The sequence below is a fragment of the Tubulanus polymorphus genome, chromosome 4 (genome assembly GCF_964204645.1).
Source record: "Tubulanus polymorphus chromosome 4, tnTubPoly1.2, whole genome shotgun sequence".
Taxonomy (NCBI): domain Eukaryota; kingdom Metazoa; phylum Nemertea; class Palaeonemertea; order Tubulaniformes; family Tubulanidae; genus Tubulanus; species Tubulanus polymorphus.
The window spans coordinates 27129032-27142038 of NC_134028.1; the positions used below are offsets into that span (position 1 = coordinate 27129032).

The following is a 13007-nucleotide window of genomic DNA, read 5'->3' on the forward strand; positions in this document are numbered from 1 at the left end:
TGTTGGAATTATTGACGCAATTGTGCAGGTTTAGATTGTCGTATGATATAGTGATGATCGGGATATATATATTATGTATTTGAAAATAGATCAAATCAAAAATATAAATATTACAACTTTTTTGTTTGTTTCTTTGATTTTTAGCCTCGAGATTGTTTTGTATTGAGTGATATTCAAGTTCAATGGCCATGATGAGGAAAACAAACTCAAACTCCTAGAGACTGATAACATTAAACATCAACATCTATTCATACACTTAGAATGTTTAATGTTTATTCAATATTTTTTGTGTTAAACAAGTTTATATTTAACATCTGTAATTCATAGAATTTCAAAAACGTAGAAATCTTTTTTAACTTATTTGCAGAATGCACTGAACACTGTATCGGTAGAGAGATACATAGATTATTGACACAGTTATACATTTCTTTACTCATTAAATTGTGGTCAATAGATATTTTTTTTCTGTGGAACCTCGTTACAACGAACTTCAGGGCACCATAAAATATATTTGTTATAACCGATAGTTTGTTGTCTCAAGTACGAAATTATTATAATTGTCCTATTTGCCGGAGTGGATTTAGGGGGTGGTTTTGGGAGTACAGACCCTTCCCACTTAGGTTGGCCTTTTCGTTAGGACAGAGGTAGTTAAATTTTTATCTCAGTTTTTCCACAATCTCTGGGGGCTGTGGCTGCTTTATTTCTCCTTGACCAAGCCTCCTTTCTCTAGATCTGCCCACATCAGAAACGTCGTTATAGCGAGGTTCCACTGTAATCTCATTTTTGGTAAACGAAAAAAAATTTTAAAAGCAATATTCTTAAGATGAACACTAAAATGACAGTTAAGACCGGTACGTATAATTCACTAAGTTCTGTATATATAACTCCTGTCAACAACCGAAATCTATTTAAGTTTGGTTGAATTGGTAATTGCAGAAAGCGACGACTACATTCTATTTATATTCCTATAACAATAACTTGTGTATTTTAAAATTTAAACTATGATTCAACTTAATCAACATTTATAATTCATGCGTTACAAGCAGTTTAAATTGATCCTGATAGGAGTGGCACCGATAAAACAGTCCTCTCAAGTATATACACATTAAAGCAGTAAAATCTAATGATTTCAATCTATATGAATCAATCATCTCAACTGTATTTCATATTTTGCTAGGTGGCTAAGCAGAAATCTGAATGGTCTGTCCTAGAACTGGTCACCTCATTTAGATTAACGACGAGGCAGGGATTGATCTAGGAATATGGTGAATTGCGGGGTTGAAAAAAAACTAGAAAAAAATCGGTGTGCTCTGGCGATTTTTCAGAACCACAAAAATCAACGCAATCGGCAATAAAATCCTAGGCTTGATGGTTAAACCATAGTTCTGATTGGTTGAGACGTGGTCACCTGATATGCAAATAGCTCACACCTAACCCAAACCCTGGATTCTGATTGGCATAGATTTTGTCGCATAACTACTGAAAATTCAATTTCAAGTATTTACTGGAGTTTTATTCTATTTCTTTCTTTTAATTTTAAAATAGGAATTGACCCTGTTATTCATTTGATCGGTGTCCCTTACAAACCCACCACACCTACTGGGAGCGAAACAGGGTTCGATTTTGAAATTCGGTTTAATTCTATTTCAACCAACTGATTATCCTTTCACTAATGATATAGCTTTTTACACAGCGATGCAGAGCTGCTGCCCTCTATAGAGTATAGGAGAAACTGAGGGCAACATCGAATACGCAATTTAAACAGCAGTAAATTTTAATATGATGAGGATTGAAATCATGTACACACAATATGACTGTGTAAAATATCGAACTATATTTTACTGAATCATTTCAACATCCATCATTCAGTTTCATATACAAAAAGCCTAATTTTTCGAATATTTTTTAAAGCATAGCCGATTTCACAAGCGAAAACATTGACTTTGTCGCGGTGAATCAACAGTCAAAATATCTTCAACCAGAATCATCCTTAAAATCCTAACCCCACACCTCTTCATACAGTTATTATATCTACAAAATCTACATAACATGCCATCCCTTTTGACGGCCTTATTCCCAAAAGTGATAATATCATAATTTGACTCACAATTCATCGTTTATGATATTGAAATTTCATCCCGTGCTGAGATTTCACACAAATCAGTTTCAGGCCTGACTGACTAATCAATAACCAAAAGTGCCGGAGATAATTTAGAATTTTTTAATAATTCCACCCCAGTGTGTTGAATAACGGGCATACCGCTAAAAGTGTGTATGCAGTGCGATGTATCAATACCTACTGAATTTCACTTGGCTTGACAGGTGCTGCCATCTTTCAATAGAAATAGAGACTAATTGTCAATTACATCAGTACACCGCAGTGCGGTGTACTAGCAAAATCCATCACTGATTTATACACCGCACTGCGGTGTAGACACACTGAAAGGGTTGACAAGATTTACAATGAATTCTTATTATCTTCAGTGTTCAATACAGTAAGTTCATGTTTGGTTAGCTCAGCTGGTTGAACGGGTTCAGTCAGTTCGGTTAGCTCAGCTGTTTGAACGGGTTCAGTCAGTTCGGTTAGCTCAGCTGGTTGAACGGGTTCAGTCAGTTCAGTAGATTGTGGAAGCTGATTTGCTATGAAAGCGCCATTTGATTGTTTGCGCTGTTCAGTTTGTGGTAAACTATCGCACAGAACGCCGGTGATCTCTTCCTTCCCGTCCGCTGTCACCGATGTATTAATCGTCAATTTGAATATTCTCTGACTCGACAAATCGACGCCGTTCGGTAAATCAGGATCGACAACTCTCCACGTGCCGTTCATTTCAACCTCTTTAGATACGATCACTAATAATTCTTTGTCCTGACATTCGAGTTGCTCTTTCAGATACGACAGTAGTTCGGCTGGTTTACCGATTAATTCTGGAGAGTCTAGTTTAGAGTCAAGGTTGTAATAGACGCCCGAGATGTCTCTTAATGCGATCCAATGTTTACGGTGAATCGGAAATGTGAATATTCCCCATTTATACTCAGTAGGGATGTTCAGAATGAATCCATGTATGTTTTTCAGACATAAACAGCTAACATCCCTGAAATTAGAAAAAAGAGCATTTTTACATTTCATCCAATTTTCTAAAAAAAAGATGAAATTCTTTAAAACTCAAAGATAACTCTTTAACTCAGAGATAGCTGTTTAACTCAGGTGTAGCTGTTTAACTCAGGTGTAGCTGTTTAACTCAGATGTAGCTGTTTAACTCAGATATAGCTGTTTAACTCAGATGTAGCTGTTTAACTCAGATATAGCTGTTTAACTCAGATATAGCTGTTTAACTCAGATATAGCTGTTTAACTTAGATGTAGCTGTTTAACTCAGATGTAGCTGTTTAACTCAGATGTAGCTGTTTAACTCAGATATAGCTGTTTAACTCAGATATAGCTGTTTAACTCAGATGTAGCTGTTTAACTCAGATATAGCTGTTTAACTCAGATGTAGCTGTTTAACTCAGATATAGCTATTTAACTCAGATATAGCTGTTTAACTCAGATATAGCTGTTTAACTCAGATGTAGCTGTTTAACTCAGATATAGCTGTTTAACTCAGATGTAGCTGTTTAACTCAGATATAGCTGTTTAACTCAGATATAGCTGTTTAACTTAGATATAGCTGTTTAACTCAGATGTAGCTGTTTAACTCAGATGTAGCTGTTTAACTCAGATATAGCTGTTTAACTCAGATATAGCTGTTTAACTCAGATGTAGCTGTTTAACTCAGATATAGCTGTTTAACTCAGATGTAGCTGTTTAACTCAGATATAGCTGTTTAACTCAGATATAGCTGTTTAACTCAGATATAGCTGTTTAACTCAGATATAGCTGTTTAACTTAGATATAGCTGTTTAACTCAGATGTAGCTGTTTAACTCAGATGTAGCTGTTTAACTCAGATATAGCTGTTTAACTCAGATATAGCTGTTTAACTCAGATGTAGCTGTTTAACTCAGATATAGCTGTTTAACTCAGATGTAGCTGTTTAACTCAGATATAGCTGTTTAACTCAGATGTAGCTGTTTAACTCAGATATAGCTGTTTAACTCAGATGTAGCTGTTTAACTCAGATATAGCTGATTAACTCAGACGTAGCTGTTTAACTTCAATGTTTGTTGAATACTTTTTTGACCCTACATGAATTAATAATCCAATTTGGATATCGGTGTCAGTCAAATCTAGGTGAAATGTTGTCCAGTCTTCTGACAACTGCGGAGTCTACTAACTGTCACTTACTTCCTCTTATCGAACCAAATCGCTTCCGAATCTTTAAGTTGAACTGCTGACATTAAAACATTGACGTCATAATTTCCAAAACCGAACATACTCTTGTGTGGATTAATCATACTGGCCGGGGATAAACTACAAACATTGAGATACAATCGTTACAACAACAGATATAGGTAACAGGTGCAGATCCTGGCCGTACTTCTGGATCCGCCCCTGTGTAACTGGATTTAGGTGAGTTGAAAAATTAGTTAATTTTCAATTTCTGAACTCTGCAACCAAATATCAACGCATAAGAGAACAGTGAAACCTTAAAAACCTCATTTTAAATATGAGATGATCAATTAGTGCCTAAAAACGCATGAAAATAAAAGGTTAATATTTTCAGAATTTTCTGGGCTATGACCAGCAGAGGAACCCCTCCGGAAATTTTGGATCCGCGTGTGTGTAACTGGATTCAGGTGAGTTGAAAAATTAATTAATTTTCAAATATCAACGCATAAGAGAACAGTGAAACCTTAAAGAGATACTAACATACCTGTAGCATATAGAATCAAGTTGTTTCTTGGAAAAAGCTTTCGAATCCTGATAAAGGTTATTAAGTGCATGTAAAGCACACATTTCCTTCGATTGTTTCTCATGATAGATGTGAGATACAGACTCTTCACTGCAGCTGCTGCTGCTGCATACTTTATTCACATTGTGACCTTTAATACAAGCCATAGCACCTGTACCTGGTCCTCCGAACCATCCACACCAACTCATTAATAAATTAAACTACTGACCACAGTATGTCGGAGACGTGATGCTTGTATCTGAAAATAATAATCACAAGATCGTATCAGTCCTCTACTACTCGCGTACATACAGCTGACCTGCACCCCTGACCTAAAGGGCCCGCCTAGCACTAAGTCTCAGACCAGATACTCATATTTCGCGCACACCTGAAAACTGTATCAACAATACGTTGAAGAAGCACGAACGACGGACGGGAGAGAGGCTGCCTGCAGTCGATAATTAATCGCAAAAAAATCGATCCCAAAAAGACCCGGGGCTAATTTCTCCGAGCCCAATATAGTCTTTACTCACCCGGTATATCACATTCATTAATTCATCGAGATTCACTATTAGCCTATGTCAATTTAACCATTCTGATTTATTTATTTTCGCTTCCGCGTTAAAGACGTCATCAAAACTGTGAAGTCATGCTGCGTATCGAAATAAAACTACGATTAACCGTGCAAATAAATGAAGGTTTGCTCCGATAATAGGGGGATAGATACAACCAGACTAACGCCTCCCTTAGACTGAAGAATTGGCCGCTGGTCATAGGCGTGAAAACTGTAGCGTTAAAGTAAATGATGACTGGAATTATAGGATTTTATACAGTTCACTACAAAGAATTGAACACATATGATCTGATGAAATCAACAAATCTATATTAAATATCACACCCGTTTTCTGTTTACCAAAAGCTCTGATTTTTGGTGTAGTGTCAGGCTCCGTCACTAAAAATGATGCACCTCTAACCATTCTTTACCAGAGGACGAGTCTAGTTCTATAAGACCGAGTCTGACCGCGGAATTTCGAGCGGAAATCGATAGCAACTTCAAAAACCTGGATCGTTCCGGGGCTCAAGAGCCGAAATTCTTACGGGCCCGTGTCAGGGCGATATCCTGAGCTAGTAGACAGTCCAGCATAGGATCACTCATTAGGACAATAAACGAGTTCTCAACTCAGTCGAAACTGTCTCCATCTGCCGCAACTCTCGAGTCGTCGCTGCTTCGGTGCAGGCAGCTGGTCGCAGGAAGGTTTTCAGGTGGTCCTTTCCTCCGAATCGCTCGAGGCAACGATCAGCCGGGCAAATGGTGCGCCACTCGCAGAGCCTTGTAGTATTTCCTTCGGTGATATCCCGGGTTGCTGGTGTCAGTCGGGGCGTCCTCCGGCCGTGCTGGTTTTCTCAACTGATCCCTCGTGTGTTGTTATCACAAGTGTCAGTGAAGGAATAGCTTACACGTATTCAGCGGTACGTTAGCGGTCTGTAGATACAGACATTGTTGATTAATAAGATAAGTGTTCACAATTTCTTTTCAGGTCCCGTAAAAGAACAACTGTCAAACTGTCATTATGCCTAAAAAGTGACCCTCATAGTTTCAGTTTTTATTTTCTTTTATTTGATCCTTAATATTGCTGGCACCTAATTTTTTGGAGCGAGTGATGCGTGAAAGTGTGATGGGGTGCCGTGGCATTAACATGTCATTAACCTTATCAGGTTTCCTCTTCATGCGTGCCTCCATCTTGAATAATTCATGGTAAATGAATCAAATAACTAGAAAGATGACGACTTAAATTGTGATGCTTGATTCGTCAAGTTGTAAATTCTCCAGCTGAATTTCATTATCACTCAATTCTAAATGTTGAAATAAACAGATTTAAGAATGTGTGATGTTTAACCATCGTCCTCCAAATGAATATATCTTTCAATTTTCTGCTCTCGGTCGCCGTCCATTTTCCTCGATCGGGCACCTCATTAAATCATCTGTCGTATCAATTCTCAAAATCGAGTCCAGAACTATCGATCATGGATTTGGTAAGTCGTAAAGAGATGACCAACAAATGTAAGTTTCTGATGATGAAAGTGTCAGATTGCAGAGAAAGTAAAGTTTATTTGTGCCCAAAAACTACAGTTTTTCTATGAGCAAAGAAAAATCTAAACGATAGATTTTCACAATTCAGAGGTGAAATTGTAAAGATCTTGAAGAAAAATATGTGAAATGTAGATAAACTGATACTTTTAGTCGTGTCCACAGTTATTTTCGGTAAATCCGTCTTTTATCGCGTCCATCCACTTACAAGACATATCCTCAATATCTGCAGCACCATCGAATCCTATCATAAAAACAAAGACAAACGTGAAAACTATAGTAAAAGGCGAAATCAGGCGAGATTTGATGAAAAATCTCGAATCTAATCAACAAAATCTAAGATGGCCGCTTGCGAGTGAAATAAGTTTTAAAAATCCCACTCGTAGTAGAAATTATTGTAAATCTATGCGGATCCTCGCCTGCCACAGTAGACAACGCGGACTCCTCGTAAAGTTTGATTTTTATCTGAACATATGCTTACCTAGTTTATCTGCGTAGTCCTTCATTACCTCGAATTTACACTCATCATCTTCACACGTGGAATCATGACCACATTTTGCATCCAACCAATCATCATAGAACAAACTGGCAGCAGTTTTACATTCAGTCAATGCACTTCCTGTCAATGGGCTTTTTCGCGTAGAATTACAATAGAGGGCGCCAGTTACACATTTATTACAGTCGACCATATCATCGTTTTCACAGTCCGCAGCTGTACACTGGTCCAGTTCTTGTGTGAATAATAGATTATATTCGTCAGAATACGTGGTTTTCGCCAGTGTAGAACAACCTTCTGAAACTATATTCATGAAGTACAAATAATTAAATACAATACGTATTATTCTCCATTAACACGTTATCTGTTTTTTTCGTGTCGATGCAGATATGTCATTATTTTGCTTCGAATCAGAATGTGCGACCTGGCATGGCTGAGATGCCCTTTACATTTTGAATCCCGCCCGAAGTCTTAGTTTCCCCCCTTTTAAGTTTACCGGTTTTCACCGAAAAACAGAGGTTCATTGATCAATTTATAGAACTTATTTCATTTTTCTTATTTCGGGTTTTTCCATCTTGGTTTTCCTAATAAACCCACAACGCTTAATTAAAATGACAATAATAATAATAATCATATAATTGTATCACCCTGAAAACTAAATTATACATCATAATGTAAATTTTCGCCCAGTGCTCGAAGTGATCGTATCCACAAGGCGCGATCTGCGACGATCTACGACGATTCTGTTCAGTGCCACGCCGATACAGGTTCTTTATTGACAAGTTACACAAATAAAAGTTGAAAAACCAGATGATTTGTGTATAAGCCCTCAACTCTCTGTGCTTATCGTGTGACCATAATAGTACTTTGAGTAAATGAAATGATAACCTACCTTGTATTTCATTAAGGAATACCGACAACATACAAACAACAACGAGATACGCGATGTTCATCGTGAATAAAGAAAAGCGAGTTCACAAGGAGCTTAACGAGACGTGTTGGCTTGCAGCAAAGTGAATCATGAAGTGAATGGTGGGTCGTGATTATATCAGAAGAACATTATTCCCGTGCCTCGGAACAGGTGGATGATATCTATATTTTGATTCATAAAATGACACATTGTCAATAATTAACGGCGACAATGCATTTTAGACTGATGTGAAAGTTAACTTATCGTGGACTTACATTACATGCGATATTTACTCTTCTACTCAGAGTATCATGATGCATTCGACTGATAAAACTAGGGGCGGATCCAGCGGCTACTGTTGACGGGGAGCTCAACTTATAAAAAAGCGCATAATCTCCGACAATCTATACGGAAGTCCTGGTGCAAAGTGCTTTCTAGAAAATATTCTGTATTGAGAAGTAGTTTCCTGGCAATAAAGGTGAAATCCCGAAGAATGGCGTGCCTTTTTTGTTTGAAAATATCTCCTCTTGTGCCTTTTACTACTTTTGGAATTGATAGGGACGATTAAATCTACCCTTTTTACTTTGGGGATGAAAGAAAATGAAACAAGGGCCCGAAATTCGGTAGCACGTGCCCGAAACTCGGTAGCACGTGCCCTGATGGCAGCATCCTAAATCCTACTAGACCATTGCAACTTCTTTGACAGAATAATTCGAGCCGGGTTTCTTAGCCCTCGTTCTAGTGGAATAGCAACAGAGGTTAATCGAACTAACTGCGGTCATTGGATATTCTATTCGTATCATTTGCACAGATATTTTACAAATTAAATTTCGCTCTAAGATTGTTGAATTTATTGCGCGTTAGAATGAAATGCAGCGTCATTTTGTTTTCTTCAAATGGACGACGCATGAATATTGGTTGATACACTTTCCTGTGGATGAAGCGTTTATTCGAAAACAATAAGGAAGAGACTTGAATCTGATAATATCATTGATATTGAGCGTGCGTGTAGATATCAAAACCATACGTTAGTTGGAAAATTGCTGACAAAAATTAAGTTGTCAGCGGAGAATTAACCTGTCAGATCGCATACAAACCACCTGTTTTCATACTATATCGACTTGTAGTGATTAACATGAGATGCTACATGTTTCATGTCATTAAACTTATTTCGCATTGCTACAAATCGAATCAATCCGCTTTAGTTAGATTCTTGGCAATTAAATCTGATTAGAATCTTGAAATCAGAGAAGATATTGTTATGCCAAGTGAAAAGAACGTGATTGACAACCATATCACCGCCGCGCAGACCGCCAGATTGATTTCCAAACTTAAGAAGCCGCTTCAGGATCCGTAATATCAAAATATAACTACGAAACGAACAGGAGAAGCAGAATACAGTTGGAAGCTGATTTGCTGAAAAACCAGTTCTCTCCAAAATAATTCACCAGTAGCGAAAGAAATATGATATACAACAACAGAGACCGTCTTCTAAAAAAACGACACTTTTCACCTTGCGGGTTGAAAACGTAAGAACGTATTGCTATTTTGATATTATATTCAGCATATCTGGCAAATAAGGCCCTGTTCAAAGTCGAATCCATTAATATTCGCGACTACATTAGAACCGGTTTGTATCATAGGTTCTGTTTGTCGGCATTCGCATCAGAGTATAAAAAACCTAGTCACTTTTCACCGGTCAATGGATTCTGTTTCGCATAAAACCCAGCTATTGATTTCCTCCGGATTACACAATCTAAAATTATTTTCTGTTCTGATGTCCGTAAGACATCAGTCGTATCAGTTCTCAAAATCGAGTCCAGAACTATGAATTATGGATTTGGTAAGTCGTAAAGAGATGAACAACAAATGTATGTTTCTGATGATGAAAGTGTCAGATTGCAGAGAAAGTAAAGTTTATTTGTGCCCAAAAACTACAGTTTTTCTATAAGCAAAGAAAAATCTAAACGATAGATTTTCACAATTCAGAGGTGAAATTGTAAAGATCTTGAAGAAAAATATGTGAAATGTAGATAAACTGATACTTTTAGTCGTGTCCACAGTTATTTTCGGTAAATCCGTCTTTTATCGCGTCCATCCACTTACAAGACATATCCTCAATATCTGCAGCACCATCGAATCCTATCATAAAAACAAAGACAAACGTGAAAACTATAGTAAAAGGCGAAATCAGGCGAGATTTGATGAAAAATCTCGAATCTAATCAACAAAATCTAAGATGGCCGCTTGCGAGTGAAATAAGTTTTAAAAATCCCACTCGTAGTAGAAATTATTGTAAATCTATGCGGATCCTCGCCTGCCACAGTAGACAACGCGGACTCCTCGTAAAGTTTGATTTTTATCTGAACATATGCTTACCTAGTTTATCTGCGTAGTCCTTCATTACATCGAATTTACACTGATCAGCTTCACACGTGGAATCATGACCACAGTTTGCATCCAACCAATCATCATAGAACAAACTGGCAGCAGTTTCACATTCAGTCAATGCACTTCCTGTCAATGGGCTTTTTCGCGTAGAATTACAATAGCGGGCGCCAGTTACACATTTATAGCACTCCGATATATCATCCTCATCACATTTCCCCGCATCTACACACCTTCTTCTTTCTTCCTCGAATTGTTTTTCTGAATTATCGGTATACGTGGTTTTCCCAAGTCTAGAACAACTTTCTGAAACTATATTCACAAACAGCAGACATCATAGATCGTGTTAGTATACTGAAGAATATTTAGATAATGTGTGGGTACTTGTGTCATTATACTGCATCGAATCAAACTTGACGTGGCTGCTACATATTATATCAGAGAAATGTCCTTCCTTTACTCGTTGACGCCCAGCGCCATCAAACTTTCCTTAGACTGTCCCTGCTATTATTCGTATGGTTGGTATTGATGTTACGATGATACATTTATCATTTTCCTCCAGATTTTAAAGGGGTAAGTAAGCGAATCAAATTACAAGATTAAGAGGGAGATTAAGGAAGTGATGACTTACCTTTAGTTCCATTCAGAAATACAAGTGTAAGACTAACAGCAACAAAATACTTAATGTTCATTTTGAATAACGAGCTGAACCACGAAGCTTGTGAAGGTTTGGGTGAATCATGATATCAGCAGCAGTGGGCCGTGATTATATGGCAAAATCGTTTCCACTTTTCTAAACAGGTGGATACTTAAGGGTTGATGCTTCTCAAACGGTGCATCGTCGAAAATTCGATTTTACCAGCGGGTGCTCTGTTGTGAGGAAAGTAGTGACGTGTCGATCGTTTAAAATGTGAAGGTTCTATAGATATCTATTAAACTTTTCTTTTTGTAACAACCTGAAAATTTAGACCGAGAAGTTTCACCGAGGTGCTCGAGAGGTTTCACTGAGGTGCTCTAGAGGTTTCACTGAGGTGCTCTAGAGGTTTCACTGAGGTGCTCAAGAGGTTTCACTGAGGTGCTCTAGAGGTTTCACTGAGGAGCTCTAGAGGTTTCACTGAGGTGCTCTAGAGGTTTCACTGAGGAGCTCTAGAGGTTTCACTGAGGTGCGCTAGAGGTTTCACTGAGGTGCTCTAGAGGTTTCACCGAGGTGCTCTAGAGGTTTCACCGAGGTGCTCTAGAGGTTTCACCGAGGTGCTCTAGAGGTTTCACCGAGGTGCTCTAGAGGTTTCACCGAGGTGCTCTAGGGGTTTCACTGAGGTGCTCTTGGACTGCGACGATCTGATAATGAATCAGATTAAGAATATTTAGTGTGCATGTAGATATAGAAACAGTCCGTTAGTCGGAAAATTGTTGAAACACACAACAATCGATAATCTATTTGATAGAAAACCATCTGCTCATCTTCAACATATACGTGAATATTATACACCCGATCCATATATATATAGAACTTTTACATTTAGATATCACGTGTTATTTGTTTCAATTGATTCATTTCTGCGCATTTGAATAATTTGTACCATTTTCGCTAACAATTAATTCCTGCTGGGTCTGGTCAGAAGTTTAGAGACTCTAGTCTATATCAGACTACGTTATCATTGCCATCTGTCAATTTATTCTTTGTTAGATGCTCTTTTCGTCATCACATTTCGATGCTTCTTCACACTTTCTTCTTTCTTCTTCTAATAGTTTTTCTGAATCCTCGGTATACGGGGTTTTCCCAATTAAGTGTAGAACAACTTTCTAAAACTATATTCACAAACAGCAGACATTATAAATACGTATACTGAAGAATATAAGAATATTTAGATAATGTGTGGGCACTTGTGTCATTATACTGCATCGAATCAAACTTGACGTGGCTGCTACGTTTGTCTTTCGTTTTTGCCATCCAACCTCTACCGAGTGAGACAAGCCATCCAACCTCTACCGAGTGAGACGAGCGGCCTGTACTGGATAAATAAACAATACGTGTTCAAAACAAATCAGTTTAAAGAACCTATTGATCAAAAAATCACAAAAGCCAAGGAGATGCCAAGACCTCGCCGGCCCAAAATATGGCCACAACCCTAACCCTAGTTTACTTGTAACCCTAACCCTAGCTCGCTAGTAACCCTAACCCCAGATGGTCGTAACCCCAACCCTAGCAGGATTCGAACTTACGACCTGCAGCCTGCCAGCCGTGAACGCTAACCACTAGACTACTAAACTATAGCGATTGAGCGAGTTTGTAA

The 13007-nt window shown here is 38.0% G+C and overlaps 2 protein-coding genes across 2 annotated transcripts; both read right to left on the minus strand.

The window, feature by feature from the left end:
- Positions 1–279: 279 nt before the first annotated feature.
- Positions 280–5479, minus strand: LOC141904550 (josephin-1-like). Its single transcript, XM_074793149.1, has 4 exons — positions 5364–5479; positions 4813–5089; positions 4284–4409; positions 280–3092 (listed from the first exon to the last, which is right to left on the minus strand). Exons 2-4 carry the CDS (start codon positions 5037–5039, stop codon positions 2459–2461), a joined length of 987 nt encoding a protein of 328 aa, XP_074649250.1. The 5' UTR covers positions 5040–5089; positions 5364–5479; the 3' UTR covers positions 280–2458.
- Positions 5480–6927: 1448 nt separating this feature from the next.
- On the minus strand, positions 6928–8417 carry LOC141904551 (uncharacterized). The gene is made up of 3 exons (XM_074793150.1): positions 8308–8417; positions 7401–7718; positions 6928–7163 (listed from the first exon to the last, which is right to left on the minus strand). The coding sequence occupies exons 1-3, from the start codon at positions 8366–8368 to the stop codon at positions 7069–7071; spliced, it is 474 nt and encodes a 157-aa protein (XP_074649251.1). The 5' UTR covers positions 8369–8417; the 3' UTR covers positions 6928–7068.
- Positions 8418–13007: the final 4590 nt, after the last annotated feature.